Raw genomic sequence first — 21,653 nt, forward strand, 5'->3', positions numbered from 1 at the left:
TTTATCTTGCTTTTCTCATTAATATCCATGGTTTGTAAACTTCGTGTTATTGTCGGGCTTTATACTTTCTCTTATAATTCGGAGCTCTTTGCCTTTTTATTTTCTTCTCGACTCAAAGTCAAGCGAATAATGGGCCAGAATTTGTAGATATGAAATTCAGAATGAACATAGTTAATGTTCTAAGAAGGAAATTGTAATGACACGATCTTGATTTGTCAAATTACCAGAATATCCCAAAAAATAGATTTATCAAGAAGATATGATCTTAATATGTTTGGAGATTATTTAGAATGTAAGAGTCATGTAACGTGGCACATGATGACGTTATAATCTGTAAATCATCACATTCCATTAGAAACTCAGCATGACTTACTGTAATATAATCACGGTGATCAAGTGTCATTATATTATACTAACTCATGCATCAATTTCCAACACTACTTCAAACACATTCATACTTTAAATTTGAATTTTTCAGAATCTAAAAACTAAAATAGTTTCCTTTCTGATGTAACACTGATATCGCGAAAAGATAAATGATTTCAACTAAGAATAGTTATGAAAATATCTTCAAAAATATCGAGGATATTTATAACGAAAGATTCGCTGATATTTTATAATTCTACAATCAAAATGTGATGAAGAATTTCATTCACAATGATTTAGAACAATTATGGAACAAGGTATTCGCTAAAGATTTCATCAGAAATAGAATCATCTGAATTCTTTATGTACAAGTTTAGTCCTTATGATTTGTTAATAGTCTCCTTCATGGTTTGCTCAATTCATTTTTCAGTATTCCAACTTTTCTGAGCTTTACCAACATACTGTTCTTTATCATCAAACTTTGTACGATTGTCTGCAGTTTCTGCTGCTTCATTCAGCTTTATCAAACTTTGAAGTATTGGTTCATAGCCTGGGTGCTTTTCGGAATTTCAGAATGAAAGATCATAATTCTAAGAGATAAAGGTTATATGTATACATATAACTGTTGATGTAGACCTGCTGCGAGATTTCTATAACGACCCTCAAATTTTCAACATTTATATATCCTTTCATCATTTATTTTTGAAGCGACCCGTCCTAATCCATCCGGACGAAGTCCATATCGATTATAAACGATTCACAACAGTTGATTATTTTGCGAGGTATTTGACCTCTATATGATACATTTTACAAACATTGCATTCGTTTTTGAAAAGACAATCTTTCATTACATCGAAAGTTGACAACATTTATACCATTTCGTAATATATCTTACTATAATAGACTTAATAATAATCTTGATGAACTCAACGACTCGAATGCAACGTTTTTTGAAATATGTCATGAATGACCCCAAGTAATATCTCTAAGATGAGCAAATACACAGCGGAAGATTTCTTTCGTACCTGAGAATAAACATGCTTTAAAGTGTCAACCAAAAGATTGGTGAGTTCATTAGTTTAACATAAATAATTATTTCATAATTTTAATAGACCACAAGATTTCATACTTCCATTTCTCATAATCATACGTCCCATGCATAGAGACAAAAATAATCATTCATATGGATTGAACACCTGGTAACCGACATTAACAAAATGCATATATGAATATCCCCATCATTCCGGGATCCTCCTTCGGACATGATATAAATTTCGAAGTACTAAAGCATCTGGTACTTTGGATGGGGTTCGTTAGGCCCAATAGATCTATCTTTAGAGTTCGCGTCAATTAGGGTGTCTGTTCCCTAATTCTTAGATTACCAGACTTAATAAAAAGGGGCATATTCGATTTCGATAATTCAACCATAGAATGTAGTTTCACGTACTTGTGTCTATTTCGTAAAACATTTATAAAGCAGCGCATGTATTCTCAGTCTCAAAAATATATATAGCAAAAGCATTTAAAAAGGGAGCAAATGAAACTCACGCATATAATTATTGTAAAACAGTTAATAAAATATTTGCATGTATTCTCAGCCCCAAAAATGTAAAGAGTAAAAGGGGAGCAAATGAAACTCACGCATATAATTATTGTAAAACAGTTAATAAAACATTTGCATGTATTCTCAGCCCCAAAAATGTAAAGAGTAAAAGGGGAGCAAATGAAACTCACCATACTGTATTTTGTAGTAAAAATAAATATGAATATATTGAACAACTGAACAATGCAGGGTTGGCCTCGGATTCACGAACCTAAATCATTTGGATATTTGTTAATACACATCATCGTAATCGAATAGATTTATATATATTTATTAGTGATATCATTCTTATATTAATAACTTATATGTTTCCTAGATATATTCATTTTATGTATTATATAGTTATGTTATATGTATTAAGTATAGTTTTATATAACTAGTAGTTATTTGATAAAATAATAATAAATAAGAAGTTGTATCTTTTGGTAATAATGATAATATTATTAATAATAATAATAATAATAATAATAATAATAATAATAATAATAATAATAATAATAATAATAATAATAATAATAATAATAATAATAATAATAATAATGATATTAATAATTTAATTAAATCATAAATAAGTTTTAAGGTTAATCATTTTCATAGTACATATAATACTAATAATAATAATTCTTATACTTAATGATAATAATAATAATAATGATATCCTAATCATAGTAATACCTATATCAATATTACTAATAATAATAATAATAACCCTAATAATATTTAGCGATGTTACTTGGTAACAAAATGGTAATGATATTAATATTATTTATAATTGGAATTGTAGTCATAATAATAATAACTAATAATAACAATACCACTACTTAATAATAATAATAATAATAATAATTTTGATACAAGTACTAATAATAATAATTAATAATAATAACACTAATAATAATCGTAGCTGTAACTAAGGTTATAATAATAATAATAATAATAATCTTAAATACTAATACTTTGTAATAATAATATTAGTAATAATAACATTGGTAACAATTTACTTACCATAATCATAATAATAATGATAAGTGTTAATTAATAATACTAATAATTATAACAATAATAATAATAACAATAAATGAAATGATAAATAAAAAAAATGAACTACCTTAAATGAAAAGGCTGTAAAAAAAATATGCTCCATTAGGGACTCGAACCCCCGACCTCTCGCACACACACAAACACCATTAACCACTAATCCGTCTGTTTTCTTTCTGTTTTAAAACACAAACTTAAATTTATAACCCATAATTTCTGTATTTCTTCACATAGACCCCAATCGATGGACTATAAACCGAGGCCCAAGTTTCTAAGCCCAAACGTATCATTCAGTTGCATAGTCCAATAATATGTATCAAAAGGTTTCGGTATTTATAAAAAAAATAGCTGGAACGACTTTATCAATCATGTAGCAGACATAACTTTCCAGCTCATACACCATTATCATATCATTATCAATATCGTGCATCATCTTCATTGCACAACACACTTTTTAAATCGAACCGCAACAGAGACACCTCATCATCACCATACATTAAACTCGTAATTATCATCATCATCCTTCGCGTTTTAACTTCCAACAGAACCCGTTAATAGCAACTGCAGCTACAGTATCTACCGGTTTAGATGGTGTTGGTGATGTTTGCATAATATAACAGAACCAAATAGTAGAAGCTGTTATACAGTAGCGATAGAAATAGAAATCGAATACATAAGTGGTGTTGGAAGATGGTTGTCGTGATGGTAGTCGATAGAGGGGGTGGTAATGGTGATTCATTGGTGTGGTTATAATCAGAAAAAGAAACAAGAAAAAAATATGAGAGATGGAGAGGATGAGAGAATAAAGGGTAAGAGATGTTGGTGATTGCAGTTTGATGATGATGCAGGTGGGTCGTGGTGATCTGCAAAACAGAAATAAAATACGGTGGTGTAAGGGGTTAGGGGTTGGTTCAAGGTTGGGTGACGTTGTTCATGCCATAAAATGAATAAATGATAGTCGTTGGTGTTTTATCAATGGTGTGGGTCTTCAACGGTGGTAATCATTCTAGAAATAGAAACACAAGGGCGAAGGAGGTGATTAGAGTGGTAGTTTTAGGTCTCGTTTCTGTTGCTGGCCGAACAGGTACAGTAGCGACCCAGTTGCAGCACTCTTCGAGGGTTCTTGTGATGGGTTTTATCGGGCAGGATTAACAAGGAGTGAGCTAGTTTGGTAGCATTTATGGTGGTGGTTTATGATCATGTTGTGGTGGAAAGGTGGCAATGTAGTGATGTAGATTGAGTAGAAAAATAGTTAATCGAATACTGCAGTGGGTTTGTTAGTGTATGAGGATATATGCCTATGTATATGTTTAGGGTAAAGCAAGGGTGATTGTTTTTGTGTTTTTACTATGTAATCGATATGTACATGTTGATATCGATAATATAGATAGGTACAATTAGTTAAAGATAGATAGGGACAGGTAGTATAACAACATGTACCAAAAGCAGAAAGGGAGTGATGGTTTGTTCTAATCGAATAAGTCTCCAAAGATAGCTGTTACATATTGTTTAGTGGAAGACAACAAAGATTTAATCAGGAGATACAAACAAAATAAAAAAAAACGGATTGAGATTGGTAACCAACTTGTACGATTCCTATGACTTTTATGTCTCACTTTTAATTAATATTATTAACTAATATATATATATATATATATATATATATATATATATATATATATATATATATATATATATATATATATATATATATATATATATATATATATATATATATATATATATATATATATATATATATATATATATATATATGTCGATAATTTTATTAATACTACTAAAAATATACTAATATTATTAATAATAAAAATAACCATAATATTAATGATAATGACAATAATATTAATAATTATAACAAATTAAATGTATCAACTTATTTTAAGATACTTAATATTAATAATACTGATATTTATTTTAGTAACAAAGAAAGTGATAATAACAAATTTAATATGATAACTAATAATTACATATTTTATTATTACAATTTATAGTCATGCATTATTTAATAATTATATAATGTATATACATATATATAATAACATAAATACATTTTAATATATTACACTATACATATAATCATCAATTAAGAATAGTGTTTATTACATCGTATATTATATTTCGATTATTATTTTTTTTTATTATATATATATATATATATATATATATATATATATATATATATATATATATATATATATATATATATATATAATAACTATATACATATTTATTTACAAGTAATTGTTCGTGAATCGTCAAGAACAGTCGAAGGGTAAATTAAATATATGAACATAGTTCCAAAATTTTCAAGACTCAATAACACAAGCTTTCCTTATCATGTCGGATACATATAAAGATTAAAGTTTAAATTTGATCGGAAATTTCCGGGTCATTACAATTTTGCCCAAAAGAATAATTAAAACTTAATGAGTTAACTTTGATCCTTAATTATCAACTTTAAAAAAAATATATATAAAACGCACTAAAAAACTTTGTGCAACAAATGACAACTAATAAAAGATGTAATAAAAAATGTTCTTACAAATTTGGGGTACAAAAAGTAATAACTCAAAACCTAAGGTGTTTAAATAATTAATTTGGAACAATTAAGGAGCCATTTTAAACAACCAAAAGTACAAGGACTAAAGTGAAAAAGGTTCCACCTCCTTTCCCTAAACCCTAGCCGAAAATTGAAGGGGGTAAAATGCCCATTATACCCTCCTAAAATCGGCCCATATCACTCCTCCCTAAACCCTAACTTGTTCCCTAAGTTCCTTTAACCTAAACCCTAATTCTAGAATTTTCTAACCTCAACTATAAATAGAGGCCTAAGCTAATGCATTCTATGTACCAAAACATTCTACAAATCTCTCTCTCTTTCCTATTTTCGGCCAAGAAACCGAAACCCACCACCAAGATCTTCAAGTGATCTTCAAGATCTTCACGTGATCTTCAAGTTGTTCATCGTGTTCTTCACGTTCTTCAAGGATCTTCAAAGGTGTTCTTGATTTTTGGAGAGCTTTGATCTTCATCTTCAAGTTTTCTTCAACTTTTCTAGTAAATCTTCATCATTGTTCATCAAGGTAAAACCCTGGATCCAAACTTTTAAGTTTTATCTTTTCGATTCATGTTATATTCATTCATACTAGATCATGTACATTCATATTGCTCATATATAAAAAAAAATATAAAATATATACATATACATGCATAAACACGAATAAAAAAAAAGGAAGTGATTTGATCTTAAAACCCTAGAGATTTGCTAGAAGATATGTTAGTGTTTAAAAAGGAAACAAATATATACATACTATATATACATATACGGTTTACATATATATGTATGTACAAAAAAATATATATATTTTTACTATATATAAACATATATATACGGTATATATATATAAAAAATAAATAAATAAAAACTATATATATACATATACATATATATATACGGTATATATATATACGGTATATATATATACGATATATATATATATATATATATATATATATATATATATATATATATATATATATATATATATATATATATATATATATATATATATTACTTAAACCCTAATTAAACCTAACCCTAATTATTAAACCCTAATTTATTAAAACCTTAATATTACCTAAACCCTAAACATTAATTATTAAACCCTAATAATCATTAACTAATCATTTAACCTAATCATTACTTTACTAAACCCTAAACACTATTAAATAATACTAAACCCTAATCATTTATTAAACCCTAAATATTTAATACTACTTATACTACTCTAATCATTTATCAGAAACATACTTTGATCGTTTATATAATGCCATTCTGGCTCGACATGACTCAGACAGGAAGAAAAAGAAAGAAAATTAAATCAATAAAAGTTGATGTCGATTGCAACTGATTTTGTTTACTTATATGATCGATCGTACTAATTAGTAGACAGAAACAAAAATTAAACACAGTATTGATCGAGATGGGAAACTGATTTGATTTCATTTTTGTATTAATCCGTATATATATTATAAATTAATAATTATCTTATTAATAATATTAATAATAATACAAATACTAATAATAATAATATTAGAAATAATAATAATTATCACTAATACTAATAATAATTATATTAATAATAATAATAATTAATAATGATACTAATAATAATAAAATGATAATAATAATATTACTAATGTTAATGATAATAAAATGTATTATTTTCTAATAATAATAATGATCATAATTATAATTATAAATATAAAAAAATACTAATACTAATAATAATAGAATTAATTATATCATTAATAATAATAATATCAAATGATACAGTGTAATAGAAAATATTGATATAATAATATTAATAATGAAAATTTTAAATTAAAAGATAAGTTTAATAATCTTTAATAATAATGACAAGCATAATAGAAATGATAATAATAATATTATTAATGATACTCATAATAATGCTAATTAAAATAGTATTAATGTTATTAATAATAATGATAATTTTTACATTTCAAATTTCATATCTATATGTTAAATATAATAATATTATTAATATTGATTTTTTTAACAATATTTAATTTAATAAAAGTAATAACATTAATAGTATTTTAACTTGCAGTTATAATTAATATATTAACACTACATATTATTAATCATATAATATTTATACTCTTTTTATGTTTATATTCTAATATACATATCATAATAATCATATACATATATATAGCTTTACTTTAATAACCACATTATTATTTTGTATATTATTTTACATATTTAATTCTAATGATTAATTTGTGTTTTATTATTTCAATTTATTATATATACATACATTTATATATATATTTTTATTTACTAACAAATGTTCGTGAATCGTCGGAAGTAGTCAAAGGTCAATTGGATTCATAAAATAGTTCAAAAAAATTTTGAGACTCAATATTACAGACTTTGCTTATCATGTCGAGATTATAATAAGATTAAGTTTAAATTTGGTCGGAAATTTTCGGGTCGTCACACATTTCACCTCCCTCATACACCACTTATGTCGTATTGGGTTTTGTTGTTGTTCTCGTTGGCGTGTTTCTCGTTTTCTTTTCGTTTTTATTGTGCTTTGTTCGGTTTCATTTTTGTTTGGGAGCCTAGTTTGAGAGTATGTGGTTCTTTCTTGTTCTAGTGGGTTGACTCGTTTCGTATTCGTTTTAGGCTTTGTTTGTTCGTGTTGATGTGGTGTGGTCGTCGACGTTTCGTTGAAGTGCTTTCTTTATGTAAACAGATATTACTATATTATCTAATACACAAAAGTGGTGAATAGTAATAAGTGGTATCTTCGTCATTTCACCTTTTTTGTTTTAGTTTTAACTAACTTTTATTACACCGATAAAGCCCCCTACACTTTTTTCATAAATTCAAAACGACCCCCCAATGGGGAGGGGTAAACTGTCAAATAACCATTTTCATAAAAAAATCTTAAATAAACTCCACCCAAATATTCAACGGGTCATATCTTCTCGCTCGCAACGAGTTAAAATTTTCTGACACCATCGTTAAACTCGAAATAATTTTAGGAACACATTGTCACTAGCTATACGCAAAACGGACGTTTTTTAAAAACCGCTAAATATTTGAGGTACTTTTCATACATGTTGATTCTGCGTTAAATTTTTAAAAGTCGAAAATTCCATAGGGAAACGCGGAGATCCACATATATTATTAATTTAAAATAACATAAAAATCTCTAATGGGTTATACCTTTTAGTTCAACTCGAGTTGTATTTCAATGACATCATCGTTAGCCACGAAACAATTTTATAAACTAAACGCAATAAAATATATTTAAAACCGAACTCCTTGCGCGAAGTGAAGGTTCGAATACTAGTTTGTATGAAAAAAGAAAAAATATATTATAATACCTCTGGGTTGTACCAAATCAGGTTGTAACCTGAAAAATGGCGGAATATGAACTCTGTGAGGCGGCTGGTAAAGGTGAGATTGATAGAGTAAAATCCCTAATCGATGCCGGAGCTGACGTAACATACTTCAATGAAGACGGTTTCACACCTCTAATGCTCGCCGCTAAAATTGGCCACGCCGATATCGTCAAAACCCTAATCGACGCCGGCGCTCCATGGAACGCTCTCTCTCCTTCCAATCTCTCCGCTGGAGACTTCGCCATGCATTCCGGTCACCAAGCCGCCTTCGACATCCTTCTTAATACTGGTAAATTATCAACACTTTTCTAATCATCATCCAAACACTTTTTTTTTTTTTTTTTTTAATACTTCTGCAACTCATTACTTAGTTTTCCATGACTATCAATTCGGATGCAAATCAGGTTATACGAACATATTAGCATTGGTAACGAGCTTAATTCAGATTCCAAGCAGAAATACAATAACATTTCTCAAAAAGGAAGAATTTTTTTTGCGAATTTTTTTTTTTTTTTTTGTTTCTGCAAACCCTTCGATTAATAGATTCGTTGACATGCAATTAAACCATTTTGTTGATTCAGAACTGTAATTTACCTGATGATTTTGTTCATATTTAATGCTTGCTTTAGTTGTTCTAACTTTAAAAACCACCATGAGAAATGCTAATGTCCCCTTGATTTTTATCAGTTAATGTAAAGTTAAATTCATTGTTTTAATTGAAGTTTTATATTATATACATGCTATTTTGTTAGTTAAACGAGCAAATTTTCCATCCTTAATATGTTAAAAGAGCAAGTAATCCCCAAAAAAAGGGAGCAAATATACATATTGTTTGTCATACATAATATAATTTATAATTTACAATTATAATTATAATTATTTATATTTATAATCATTCTTACTGTATAATAATATGTAATGTGTATGTATTTTTGTTTCTAGATGTTCAAGTCTAAGGTTTGGGAGTACCTAATTATTTAGTGAAATATGTTTATAGTTGTTTGTGAGATTTTGTTTAGTTTCGTAAAAAAATTGATGCTCATCCCGGGTTTAACAGAAAATTGGCCTGATTAAGATTAAATATCTTAATCAATATGTTTTGGATGATATGTTTTTTTCCCTTTTAATAATATTCTTTCATGGCAAATAATAGTCTTCTAAAGATTAATAGCATAATCACCCATTTCATACATTTTGAGTAGAAAATAACCCGTGTAAGCTTATGTGTATTGATAGGAATACAAGCTGAATTAATACTTGGTACAATAGCAAGAAAAGAAACTAAAGTTGGTGATTTGGATAAGGATTATTTAAACGATAGGGTTAGTTTTAGTGAAGATAAGATAATGGATGCTGATAGTAAGGTGGTTATGATGGCGTGGGAGAAACCATTAATGGAAGCTCATGCGAAAGCAGTTTGTTCAAGAGGTGGGAGTATTTTAAATATTGGATTTGGAATGGGTCTCGTGGATACTGCTATACAACAATATGGGGTCGATTCACATACAATTGTTGAGGCTCATCCTGAAGTTTATAAACGGATGCTTGATTCGGGCTGGGGTGACAAGACAAATGTCAAGATTGTATTTGGTCGATGGCAGGATGTTCTTAATCAACTTGATTCTTATGATGGTATATTATTACTCTTTTTTCCATTTTATTTAGTTACATATATACATTTCACTATACTTGTAAACTTTGTTCCAAGGTTGTAAAAGTCGTGATTTGGGGGCGAGTCAGTCGAGACCGTTGAGGGACGAGTTGGTCAAGTCGGGGACGAATTGGTTGTTGACCAACGTTGACTTTAGTAGTAAATAATTGAAACATATATATTACAAATAAATATAAGTACATAAATATTTCAAACATAGATATATGGCAAAAGTGTAACTTTAAAATTATAAAATTTTTTGACCTAACTTTGACTTTGGCCGACTTTGACCAACTCAGCCCGACTTTTAGCGTTGACTGAGTTTTAAGGCGTTTTTGGGCGACTTGGGACAGGTTAGTCCCCACATGTCGGCCGACTTTGACAACATTGCTTCCTTTCATAAAAATAGTTTCTGAAACTTATAACATATGTATTGCATGAAAAGGTAAGCAAGTTTTTTCTAATTTCTGTTTTCGGGTACCATCTCTGTTTTTGACTTTACACCAATATAAAGTAAGCTGATTTTCAAAAGAAATTGATTTGGAGTAATTTTTAACCTTGTTGGCAAGTACTCTGGTCAAACTTAATTAAACTTGGACAAAACTTGGGACACTTGGTACGGGGCCAAAACTTGGGATTACTAGGAAAGTTGGTCAAAGTCAAACTTGGTCAACATCCGAGTACTCCCTAAAACGTCCCGACCGAGTACTCCACGAGTTACCAATTTTGTAACCTTGGATTTTGCTAGTATATAACTCAATATGTCACTATGGGACAAATCAGCATCATAATTATTGAATATTTGGTTTGAAATTTGTAGGTATTTTCTTTGATACTTATGGGGAATACTACGAGGATTTAAGAGAATTCCACCAGCACCTTCCTCTTTTATTGAAGCCCGAAGGGATTTATTCGTTCTTTAATGGGCTTTGTGGAGGCAACGCCTTTTTTCACGTTGTTTATTGTCAGTTAGTATCGTTAGAACTTGAGAGTTTGGGGTATTCAACGCAACTCATACCGTTACCTGTTAAGGACTGTTTGGGAGAACAGGTATGGGAAGGTGTGAAACACAAATATTGGCAGTTGGATACTTACTATCTTCCTGTTTGTCAGTCTTTGGATGAATCTGATTGATACTACTTGTTTTTGTTAAATTAGTAGCACTTGAATTGTTGTATTTTAAGTGTTTTGGTCAGCAATATTTCTTTGACCAACGATACATGAGAAGAGCTTTTAGTTTTAATTTGTACTGAAATGGAAATGAATTACTAGTATTTTATTTTGTAGTATTGTGCTGCCTCTTGCGTGTACAAGCGTGAGTTTAAGTCTATTTAGCTGGTGAACATTTATACTTGTAACAAATTATAACGATGCAAAAGTATTAAAGTAATGATAAAACCATCTTAATGTATTCTGAGAATCCCTTATGGACAAAGTTAGATTAGCCATTTTCCATAATACGACAATTTTAAAGTTTGTGGTGCAAGTCTGATTAACGTAAAACTATTATACGTGAGTATTGGTTCACTTAATATGTTACTTTTGATATGGCTGAAAATTTATTTATTCTAAAGGAATAGGACTGAACAGGGGTTGAAGGATGATGGTATCTACACAACCCGTTTTTGTTATGTACACAATCATCATGATTTATAGTGTTGTATTGTACAACACTATAAAGCATGATGGTTATGTATATTTGGTTTTTGGATTTTACCATTTTAATGTCTTTGTATATACACCTTCGATTAATGATTGTATAGTATCTCAAAACACACAGTGGAAAATAAGAGTACAAGACTTCTATTGAAAAATTAACTAATCAAGTGTAGATTTTCACTCAACAAAGTCAAAATTTATGACAAAAGGAACCATTGTGACTGACAATTCGTGAATGTTTCTTTGGGATTTTAATATAAAATCAGTTTGCCTAATGACATAAGAAATACAAACTGATACATACTTAACTGATCAATAATTTTGAATTAATTTTTTTTCCATTTTCCATTATATCATAAATTACAAGCATAGTCAAACTCCAGAACAAACATGTACTCATGCGGTCATAACAGACTATTCAATATACAAAGAAAGCTTTTTGGTGTAGTGATCAAGCTGCGCTTGCAAAAAGTTTTTAGTTTTAGTTGATTTTTAAAATGTTATACATTAAGACCATTTTGTAATGGTGTAAAGTGACACCGTCACTTTGCACATGTGTCAAAAGTGACACCACCCTCCTCCCGTAATGGTGTGTCACTTGGTGTGTCACTTTGGCGTTTGTCACAAATAGACGGGGTAAGTGACACCCGTTTCTTATTTTTTATTTTTTTATTGAAGTAAAAATATTATTTATATCCTCATTTAATACTTAACCCAATTATATTTTAACACATCATCACAATACTCCTAACTAATACCAAAAAGTAACACCAACAATACTCCACTCAACAAAGAAACACGTCATACTCATCCAAAAAGTGCAAAAAGGCAAGTGACACCATAAGTGACACCGCTAACCGTTACAAATGGTCTAATAGTATCTATCTTTTACCTTGTGTTGTGTGAGTGCTTTTGTTCTTAAGACCATTTTTAATGGTTAGCGGTGTCACTTGTGGTGTCACTTGCCTTTTTGCACTTTTTGGATGAGTAGGACGTGTTTCTTTGTTGAGTGGAGTATTGTTGGTGTTAATTTTTTGTGTTAGTTAAGAGTATTGTGATGATGTGTTAAAATATAATTGGGTTAAGTATTAAATGGGGATATAGATAATATTTTTAAATCAATTAAAAAAAAAGAGAGAGAGAGAGAGACGCGGGTTACTTCACCCGTTTCATTCTAACGGACACCCCAAAAGCGACCAAGTGACTGCCCGATACCAGAGTAGGCGGCGTCTCTTCCTTGCCACCTTACCAAGTGACGACGTCACTTGGTGCCGATACAAATCGTCTAATTAAAAGTAAAAAACAAGCCGTTGCAAATCCAAACATAAACATCATCTCTTTTTATACTTTTGATAGACAAACCAACACCAAATTTAAATTACACATCATAATTAACTTCAATAATCACTTAAGGTAATTACATAAATCCAAGATACCCATAATCATAACCAATTAATTCAATTAAAAACTTCACATTATCGTCATTTCTATATAACCAACCACAAATCCTATCCAATTCAAATTCCTTCCAACAAATTAAACCACTTTCTTCCGTTCAAAAAAAAAATAATAATAATAATAAAAATATAATAAAAAAAAAATTGAAACCACTTTCTTACATCATGTATTCAAAATTGTTACTTTTCATTTCCCTCCTTTTCGCCACCACCACTCTTCACCACATCTCCGCCACAAACCACCCTTCCCCAACCCAACCTCCGACCATTCCACCACCGCAATCCACTGTCATTCAACAACAACAACTCAAAGACATTCTCGACGCCTTAATGGGTTCCGGTGACTTCACTTCTTGGCTCAACACACTCTTCAACCAAACAAATTCATCATCCCCACTTTATTTAATTCCGACAACCTCAATCATCCCAACTTCCGCCACCATTTTTGTCCCTAGAAACACCACTTTAACTGCCACCGCAACCGGGTCCCTCAACTTTGACCCGTTGACTATAATGACTATAATCCCTTACCATATTCTCCCACAGCGTTTCACATTTTCGGAGCTCCAATTATTTCAAACCCATACCCAGATTCCAACACTCTTACCATTCAAAACAATTGTGATTACGAATAATGAAATTGGGAATTTTACAATTGATGATTCCTTAATCACATCACCTGATTTTTATACTAATGACGTCGTTTGTGTTCATGGTGTTGAAAGGATTTTCGATTACGTGGTGTACGGTGATGCTGGCGATAAGATTCCGTCCAGTTTTGTTACTCCGCCGCCGCAGAAGTTGTTGCCGCTGGCGGAAGATGGTGGTACTCAAGTGTCAGAAGCTGTAAGTTCGATTAGTGGTGCTGCTGAGGGTGACTTTTTGTTACATTTTGTTGTTATTCTGTTTTGGTTTGTTATGGATTTAATTCAGTTGAGTTTTTGTAAGTTCGAATTTTGTTTGTTAATGAAGTGAAAGATGCAGTTCGTTTGCCGTTTGTTTGAAGAAGTTACATAATTAGTCCCTCAAATAACTTGAAGTTTACATGTATTTTGCTGAAACAGTGAAACTACGGTGTTGTTGAAATTTCATTTATCTCCTCAGGGTGTTGTTGATTTTTTGGCTAGTAAAGAAATGTTTTTTGCTTAGTCTCACATCGGTGGATGGAAAGAGTGGAAGTAATCTCTTTGGTTATAAAAGGAGCTTATGGAATTACTTCCAAATTGCACCAATCAATAATTTGATTATTTCTTTCTTTCTTACCCTTGTTTGAGAGTTGTATTAGTTAAATATTTTGAAGAGTGTAGTTGGCTTAAGAGAGTCGTCTATATCATTGTAACAATTTGTGATATAGTGTATTTCTCTCTTTGGGGGCCGGTGGTTTTTCTCCTGTTTTGGAGTTTCCACGTTAAATCATGTGTTGTGTATTGTTCTTATTTATTTACTGTTATCATTAGGCTGGGTGTTGGGAATTAGTGAGGCCGTAATTTCCCAACAAAATTATGATACGTAAATGGCTAAATGCTACGAGTATTTATTTTGGCTTACTTATCTTGAGGCTACTTTAGATATTTGCTTAATAACTAGTGAAGGGACCCGTGGTTTCACGGGATTGTATAGGAAAAATTGTTGAATGATATTTTATAGATGATAAATGTTATTTAACATAAAATTGGATGTTATATAATGAGAATGTAGATAACATAGCATAATTGATCAAGTTGAAAAAATAGAAAACATGAATATTTTAGCGAATAGTTATAATAACCAAATTAAAAAAGTACAATTCAAACCCACAGTCTCAAAATAAAAAACTTAACAAAGCAAAGAAAAACATTCTTAACAATTCATCCATTCTCAAGATCAACACTTCTTCTTCCTTGTAGTTGCACGGTCATTACTTGTCAAGTTCAGCCATTTCAAAGTTACACGTAGATTTCAAAAAGATACAAATGTGTGCATGTGGAAAGCCACGTTTTTGATATTCCATCGTGTAAACAACTACAAATGAATTTGTACAAACTAATTAGAATACAGATGTTAAAAACTTTGAAAGTTGTAGGTAATATAATAGTACAATAAAAGTGACAACTATGAATTTGTTGTACTTGAATGTTTAAAGTACATGTAGTTTCTTTAATGACTTTTACCTAGTTGAGTGTTGTTTAAAGGATGGAGAAAACTAATAGGAGGAACACACCTTTTCAACTTTCAAGAAGGTAAGCATGCTTCTTAAGTCTCAAAAATTGTAGCATGCTTCTAAATCTAATGATGATAACTCAAATATTAATTATTTTTGATTTTTTTTAAAGAAGGTTAATGGTTACTTAATGATGTCATTAAGTTAGCCTTTGATAAGAATATAATAGATTACTTGATATGTAATTTATAAGAATTGAAATCTAATATGTACTATGTAATTTGAAATCTAATATGTACTATGTAAGTTATATGTATTAACAAATCATTACACATATGACGTATTACTCCGTAACTTATATTACACTATCCGCATACTAAAGTACATCTATGGTCATAAATATAGTTCCTTTGTCACAATACGAAGCTCCATCTATATCTATATATGTGCTAATAATAAAATGATACTATTTTTCATTTAAGATTTTTCATTTTGTGTGAAACTAAAGATATTGCCTAAACATATTCGAACGTCAATAACAACTATGAGTGAATAGCGTCTCAAAGAGGATTGCCCATCATACACCTACAACATTCCTCTTGTGATTCCAGATAATATAGTCAACAGAGTGTAGCCAAAGTGCATGTTGTGAATCGATTTACGCTAACAAAAACACTTTCAACAATATGTATAAAATTTACCTTCGAAACACATACAAATACGGATGGCCAAAAATGATGCTAGCCAATCAATACAATTACAATCACTTTTTTATAGTAGCAGTAGCCTCATTCAGCAAGGCCACCTAATTTGTTCATGAATGGGTATTTACTCCAGTTCTCCACATAATATAAGTAAAGAATCCTCCTTTTGCTGTAAAACTATTTTCATTATCCTCCAACACAAGCTTTCATTCTTCTCTTCAATTCTTTCCTAAAAAAGACAACATCAAAATAACAGTCAAGAAGCTGAAGCATTAAACAACAATAGCCTCCTATTCTCTTCTGCTCGCCATAGAAAAATAAGGCGTGACCTTAAAAATATAATCAAACAAAACCGCAACCAACCTTCTAAAACCTTTGAGCTTCAAGGTAGCATTTGTACCATAGCACCAGCAGAAGCTGTGAAAGTACTACAATAAGCATACTACAACAGCAGCATAAAGTACCTAAGTATGACCTTGTAAAAGTCAAAATCAAACACATTTGATTGCAGGAATCCACACACCTTCAATTGTATTTCATCTCGGAAAGGAAAAATGTCGCATCAAAAAAGTATCGTCAATCTGGGAAAACAAACATTCAGTGAAATCATACTAATTAAAAAAAAAAAAGTGTTAATTCCCAACTCAGAATCCATTTCAATTAACACTTACTTTTATCAAATACTGCTAATAAACTGGACATCTGAATTGTGTAGTATTCTACTCTTGGTTCATCCTATATCATTGTTAAACATGTAATAAAGCACATAAATTGTACTTTTAGGGACTACAATCAAGTTTTAAAAGTTCTGGGCATCATCAACATCATAAAAACTATTTAGCATAGAAAACACTTGTATCAATAATCAAGATACAATGCCCAAATAGTTGTAAGGTTTTCCCTGTTCGGGTTACCCGGGAAAGGCGAGTAATCCGACCCCATACTCTAGTGTACGCAGCCCATCAGGAATACTCCCTGGCTGTTTCCAACCCTTCCCTGGCCACCCCAAGAATTGAACCTGAGACCTCTTGCAAGGATCTCAGGCCCCAAATAAGTTCAATAAAAACTCTAAGGGTCCGTTTGGTATGAGGGATTTGGAGGGATTTAGGGGGATTTGCATTTCAAAAACCTCCAAATCCCATGTTTGGTTAGAGTTTTTCTAAAGAAAAAGAATTTTTAAAACCATCATTTAAGGTATTTACAAATCCTTGATAAACATGAAGGATTTAAAATCCCAAGTTACACGGAAGTTTCACAGGTCATAAATGGACAAAAATACCCTTTTCTTTTACCAACACCATATCTTCTTTTTTCTTCTTCATAACTTTTCCCCAATTATTTCCCTCGTTTCACAGACACAAAAGCTAAACTCGTATCTATCAAATGTGAGAAATGGTCCACTGAACATTTACTACCTAAGGTAATGCATATTATATACTTTCAACATACTTTATATAAATACAATTTTTAATCGTATGAACTTTTTGTAGAAGGTTATGACATCAGATTTGTAGGTTTATCAATTTACTTCTTGATTGATTGTATTTAATGTAGTTTAATGTATATACGCATTTGTATTTATAGTCTATTACATGCGTGTATGATGTACATCATTCCTAATTTTTATTTTAGGGTTTTGATGTCATATACCACTGTAGGAGTAATTTTGTAAGATAAGAACATATTTATCTGTATTTTTAAAATAGCTAATATCACGATTTTTGTTGGTTTATTAATTCACAGACTATGGCGCGAATTATAAAATGTAAAGTACGAAAAAAGGCATTTTGGCACATAGTGATGACATCCGTTGCATTCTTTGTTATTTCTCTTTGGGTTGTCATAGCTAAACGCATACGAGATAAACGACGTATCCAATACTCATCATCAAATATAGATCGCGACTCGATAATGTACAATAACGTTTATGTAAGTGACATTAGATCCATAGCACAAATTAGAATGACTCGTGTTTGCTTCAAAAAGTTATGTTACATGCTTGAAACATTTGGTGGGTTAAAACCAAGTAAAAATATGAATGTTGATGAACAAGTTGCCATGTTTCTTCACATGATGGCTCATAATGAAAAGAATCGGTGCATAATTAGTCTCTTTCGTCGATCGGGAGAAACAATTAGTAGATATTTTGCTCAAGTTTGCAATGCGGTGATAAGATTGCATCCATGTTTACTTAAGAAACCCGAACCCGTTCCCGATAACTCGACCGACGAAAAGTGGAAATGGTTCAAGGTATAACTCTTCTTTTATGGAGTTTATTTGTTTGTTGGAAGTATATAATATACATGACTAAGTGACATGGTGACATTGTAATTTTATTTTCAGGATTGCTTAGGAGCTTTAGATGGAACATATGTAGATTGTTTAGTGTCAAGTAAAGACAAACCTCGATATAGAACAAGAAAGAATACTATAGCCACTAATGTTTTAGGTGTGTGCTCACAAGATATGCAATTTATTTATGTCTTAGCAGGATGGGAAGGGTCATCAGCTGATGGTAGAGTCCTTCGAGATGCACTTCTTCGGCCAAATGGATTGAAAGTCCCAAGACCTTGTATGTATATATACTTTAAAATAATGCAACTGATTTAGAATACTTTTACATTGTATTAACTTTACCAAGTGGCATTTAGGTTATTATTTAGTTGATGCGGGATATACAAATGCAGAGGGTTTTCTTGCACCTTATAGAGGACAAAGGTATCATCTAAATGAGTGGCGCGAGGGCTACCAACCAACTACTGCAAAAGAATTTTACAACATGAAACATTCACAAGCAAGAAATATTATAGAGAGGTGTTTTGGTATCTTAAAAGGAAGATGGAAAATCTTAAAAGACACGTCTTACTATCCCATTGAATTAAAAGTTAAAATTATTATGGCATGTTGTCTCCTACACAACTACATAAGACAAGAAATGGCTTGGGATCCATTTGAAGACTTACCTCTTACGGATCCAGGTACCGGAGACTCTGGAGTTGGCCAAGAAAATAATATAACTTCTGTTGGCACTTCTAACGAGTGGACTTCATTCAGAGATAATTTAGCAGTATCTATGTTTGAAATGTAAGTTGTAAAAATGTTCAGCTAGTCTTTTGGTTGTAATCCTTAGCTAATTCAATATTAAGGAAGTTGTTTTGCGTAAAGATGTTAATATTATGAAAGATGCAGTTCTATTTTGATGTCATGATAATAATTTTTTTGTTTTTCACGTAAGATATTGTTTGAGAATTGAGATATGTGGTTACAGTAGCTTTGTGTTGAGTGTTTGATTTGTGCATTAATCAATTTCACCGTATATAAAATTTTATTCATTGCAATTAATGTAAATGTGGTTGCCTCTTAAGTAATTATATTTGGAGTTATGGTACAAAATCCTTGCAAGTTTTAATTTCATTAACGTTGCAATAGATTTTATTAGTGAAGGGTAATTTTGTCATTGATTCTGAAATCCTTTGTACAAAAACTGTCAACCAAACATGTAAACAGGATTTTAAATCCCAGGATTTTAAATCCCTCAGGATTTCAAATCCCTCGGATTTCAAATCCCAGGATTTAAAAAACTTGAACCAAACGCCACCTAAAGGACAATATAATACAAAGTTAGTAACAAAATAACACATCATATATCAAACTGGGAAAATATATGAATCTTATCATTATAACACACAAATAAAAACAACGGACGATGAAAACAAATACTAATATTACTAAAAGTCTCTGTCTCCATTATCTTATATCACATGGTTAATTTGCGTCTAAATGCGTACTAAGTGTTAAAATTGAGTTCAAAAATCAGTACAATATGAATCAAAACATAAACAATCCTAAATGACATACTTTTTCCATTCACATATTTCATCAAGCAGTTGGCGTGCATAGAACATCGATGAAATTTTATATTAATGGATTAAGGTTAAACATTGTAGAAACAAATAATATATTTTATTACCTTACTGTTTTATACACTAAGAAGTCAATGCCTACATTAAGAAGAAACAAAGAACCTGAATCAACCTTTAGTGGATTCATTAATCATAATAGTAGAAGTTATAAACGAAATGTATTCAACCTTTTGTGTGAACTGAACTGCTTAAACCATGATTAATCATAATAAGAAAACGAAATTAATAATACATACCGGACATTTTCAAATCAATTTGTGTTTTCATCAATCTTTTTTGAGTATCCATATCCATATGAGTAATGTCATTATAACATCCTGAACTTACAGTCACCTACAAAATACAACATTATGAATCAATTTAATGTTATAAATCTATAAATTAAATCAATTTACAAAACTCGTAAATATTAACAAACCTACAATGAATTGCTGATTGATAGTGTGATAGTAATTGTAAACAAATTCAACGAAAAATCCAAATATTCGATACCTGTTGTGATAACCTTGATCAAACGACGGTCCGACCATTAAACCAACATTTTTCGTGATGAAAAATCAAATAAAAACACGCAAAAATATTCTAGGATTATAATAAATACCAAAAACATGTAATATAGTCTCAACCTTATAAACTAAATTATGTTAGACATTTCATCAAACACCTTTTGTGCGTTCCCATAATCACTATATCTCTTAAACTACCAATCTGATGCCAAACCCTTCACATTTTAGTGCAAGAAACAAAAAATAATTGTCATTCGTGTAGTTGATCAAACAACGATACTTATTAGAGTCACACTACGTTTCTTAAAAGAGAATGGGATACCTTATTAAAAGAGAAAGAGGAGAATGAAAACAGTTTAATACGGAATCAACGAAATTATATACCTGTAAGCAAAATATGAAAAACAGTTTATTACGGAATCAACGAAATTAATCATTGAGAAAACATGAAAAACCCCTAGAAATGGCGATATGAAAAAATTATAAAATTGGCGAGATGAGAAAGGTGAGGATGAAGTGCAGATGCAAAATAGGGTTTTAAAGGAAAGGAAGTAGGTGCAATTTGAGTTTTAAAATGGTTTGTCAAATTTCAAATTCAATTGAAGCAGATAGAGATACCATATTTTGTGGGAAGTTGAAGTTGGGTGC

The 21,653-nt window shown here is 30.3% G+C and overlaps 3 protein-coding genes and 1 long non-coding RNA gene across 6 annotated transcripts; 3 read left to right on the plus strand and 1 right to left on the minus strand.

The window, feature by feature from the left end:
* Positions 1-8,967: 8,967 nt before the first annotated feature.
* LOC139872896 (protein arginine N-methyltransferase 2-like) lies at positions 8,968-11,898 on the plus strand. Its single transcript, XM_071860832.1, has 3 exons — positions 8,968-9,254; positions 10,202-10,597; positions 11,437-11,898. The coding sequence occupies exons 1-3, from the start codon at positions 8,984-8,986 to the stop codon at positions 11,748-11,750; spliced, it is 981 nt and encodes a 326-aa protein (XP_071716933.1). The 5' UTR covers positions 8,968-8,983; the 3' UTR covers positions 11,751-11,898.
* Positions 11,899-13,897: 1,999 nt separating this feature from the next.
* Positions 13,898-14,881, plus strand: LOC139870660 (FAS1 domain-containing protein SELMODRAFT_448915-like). Its single transcript, XM_071858441.1, has 2 exons — positions 13,898-14,643; positions 14,797-14,881. Exons 1-2 carry the CDS (start codon positions 13,898-13,900, stop codon positions 14,879-14,881), a joined length of 831 nt encoding a protein of 276 aa, XP_071714542.1.
* A 1,660-nt stretch (positions 14,882-16,541) lies between these two features.
* Positions 16,542-21,372, minus strand: LOC139871911 (uncharacterized). Its single transcript, XR_011766803.1, has 4 exons — positions 20,736-21,372; positions 17,100-17,157; positions 16,940-16,993; positions 16,542-16,805 (listed from the first exon to the last, which is right to left on the minus strand). It is a non-coding gene; the product is annotated as an uncharacterized lncRNA (long non-coding RNA).
* LOC139871909 (protein ALP1-like) lies at positions 17,648-19,810 on the plus strand. 3 transcript variants are annotated; one of them, XM_071859663.1, is made up of 5 exons: positions 17,648-17,996; positions 18,320-18,826; positions 18,920-18,968; positions 19,068-19,148; positions 19,228-19,810. In XM_071859663.1, the coding sequence occupies exons 2-5, from the start codon at positions 18,323-18,325 to the stop codon at positions 19,662-19,664; spliced, it is 1,071 nt and encodes a 356-aa protein (XP_071715764.1). In that variant the 5' UTR covers positions 17,648-17,996; positions 18,320-18,322; the 3' UTR covers positions 19,665-19,810. The 3 variants fall into 3 exon arrangements, with proteins under 3 accessions (XP_071715764.1, XP_071715765.1, XP_071715763.1); XM_071859664.1 differs by having other exon boundaries at positions 18,320-18,505; positions 18,668-18,826; positions 18,920-19,148; XM_071859662.1 differs by having other exon boundaries at positions 17,648-17,834; positions 17,932-17,996; positions 18,920-19,148.
* Positions 21,373-21,653: the final 281 nt, after the last annotated feature.

Source organism: Rutidosis leptorrhynchoides, chromosome 10 (genome assembly GCF_046630445.1).
Source record: "Rutidosis leptorrhynchoides isolate AG116_Rl617_1_P2 chromosome 10, CSIRO_AGI_Rlap_v1, whole genome shotgun sequence".
In the NCBI taxonomy this organism is placed as follows: domain Eukaryota; kingdom Viridiplantae; phylum Streptophyta; class Magnoliopsida; order Asterales; family Asteraceae; genus Rutidosis; species Rutidosis leptorrhynchoides.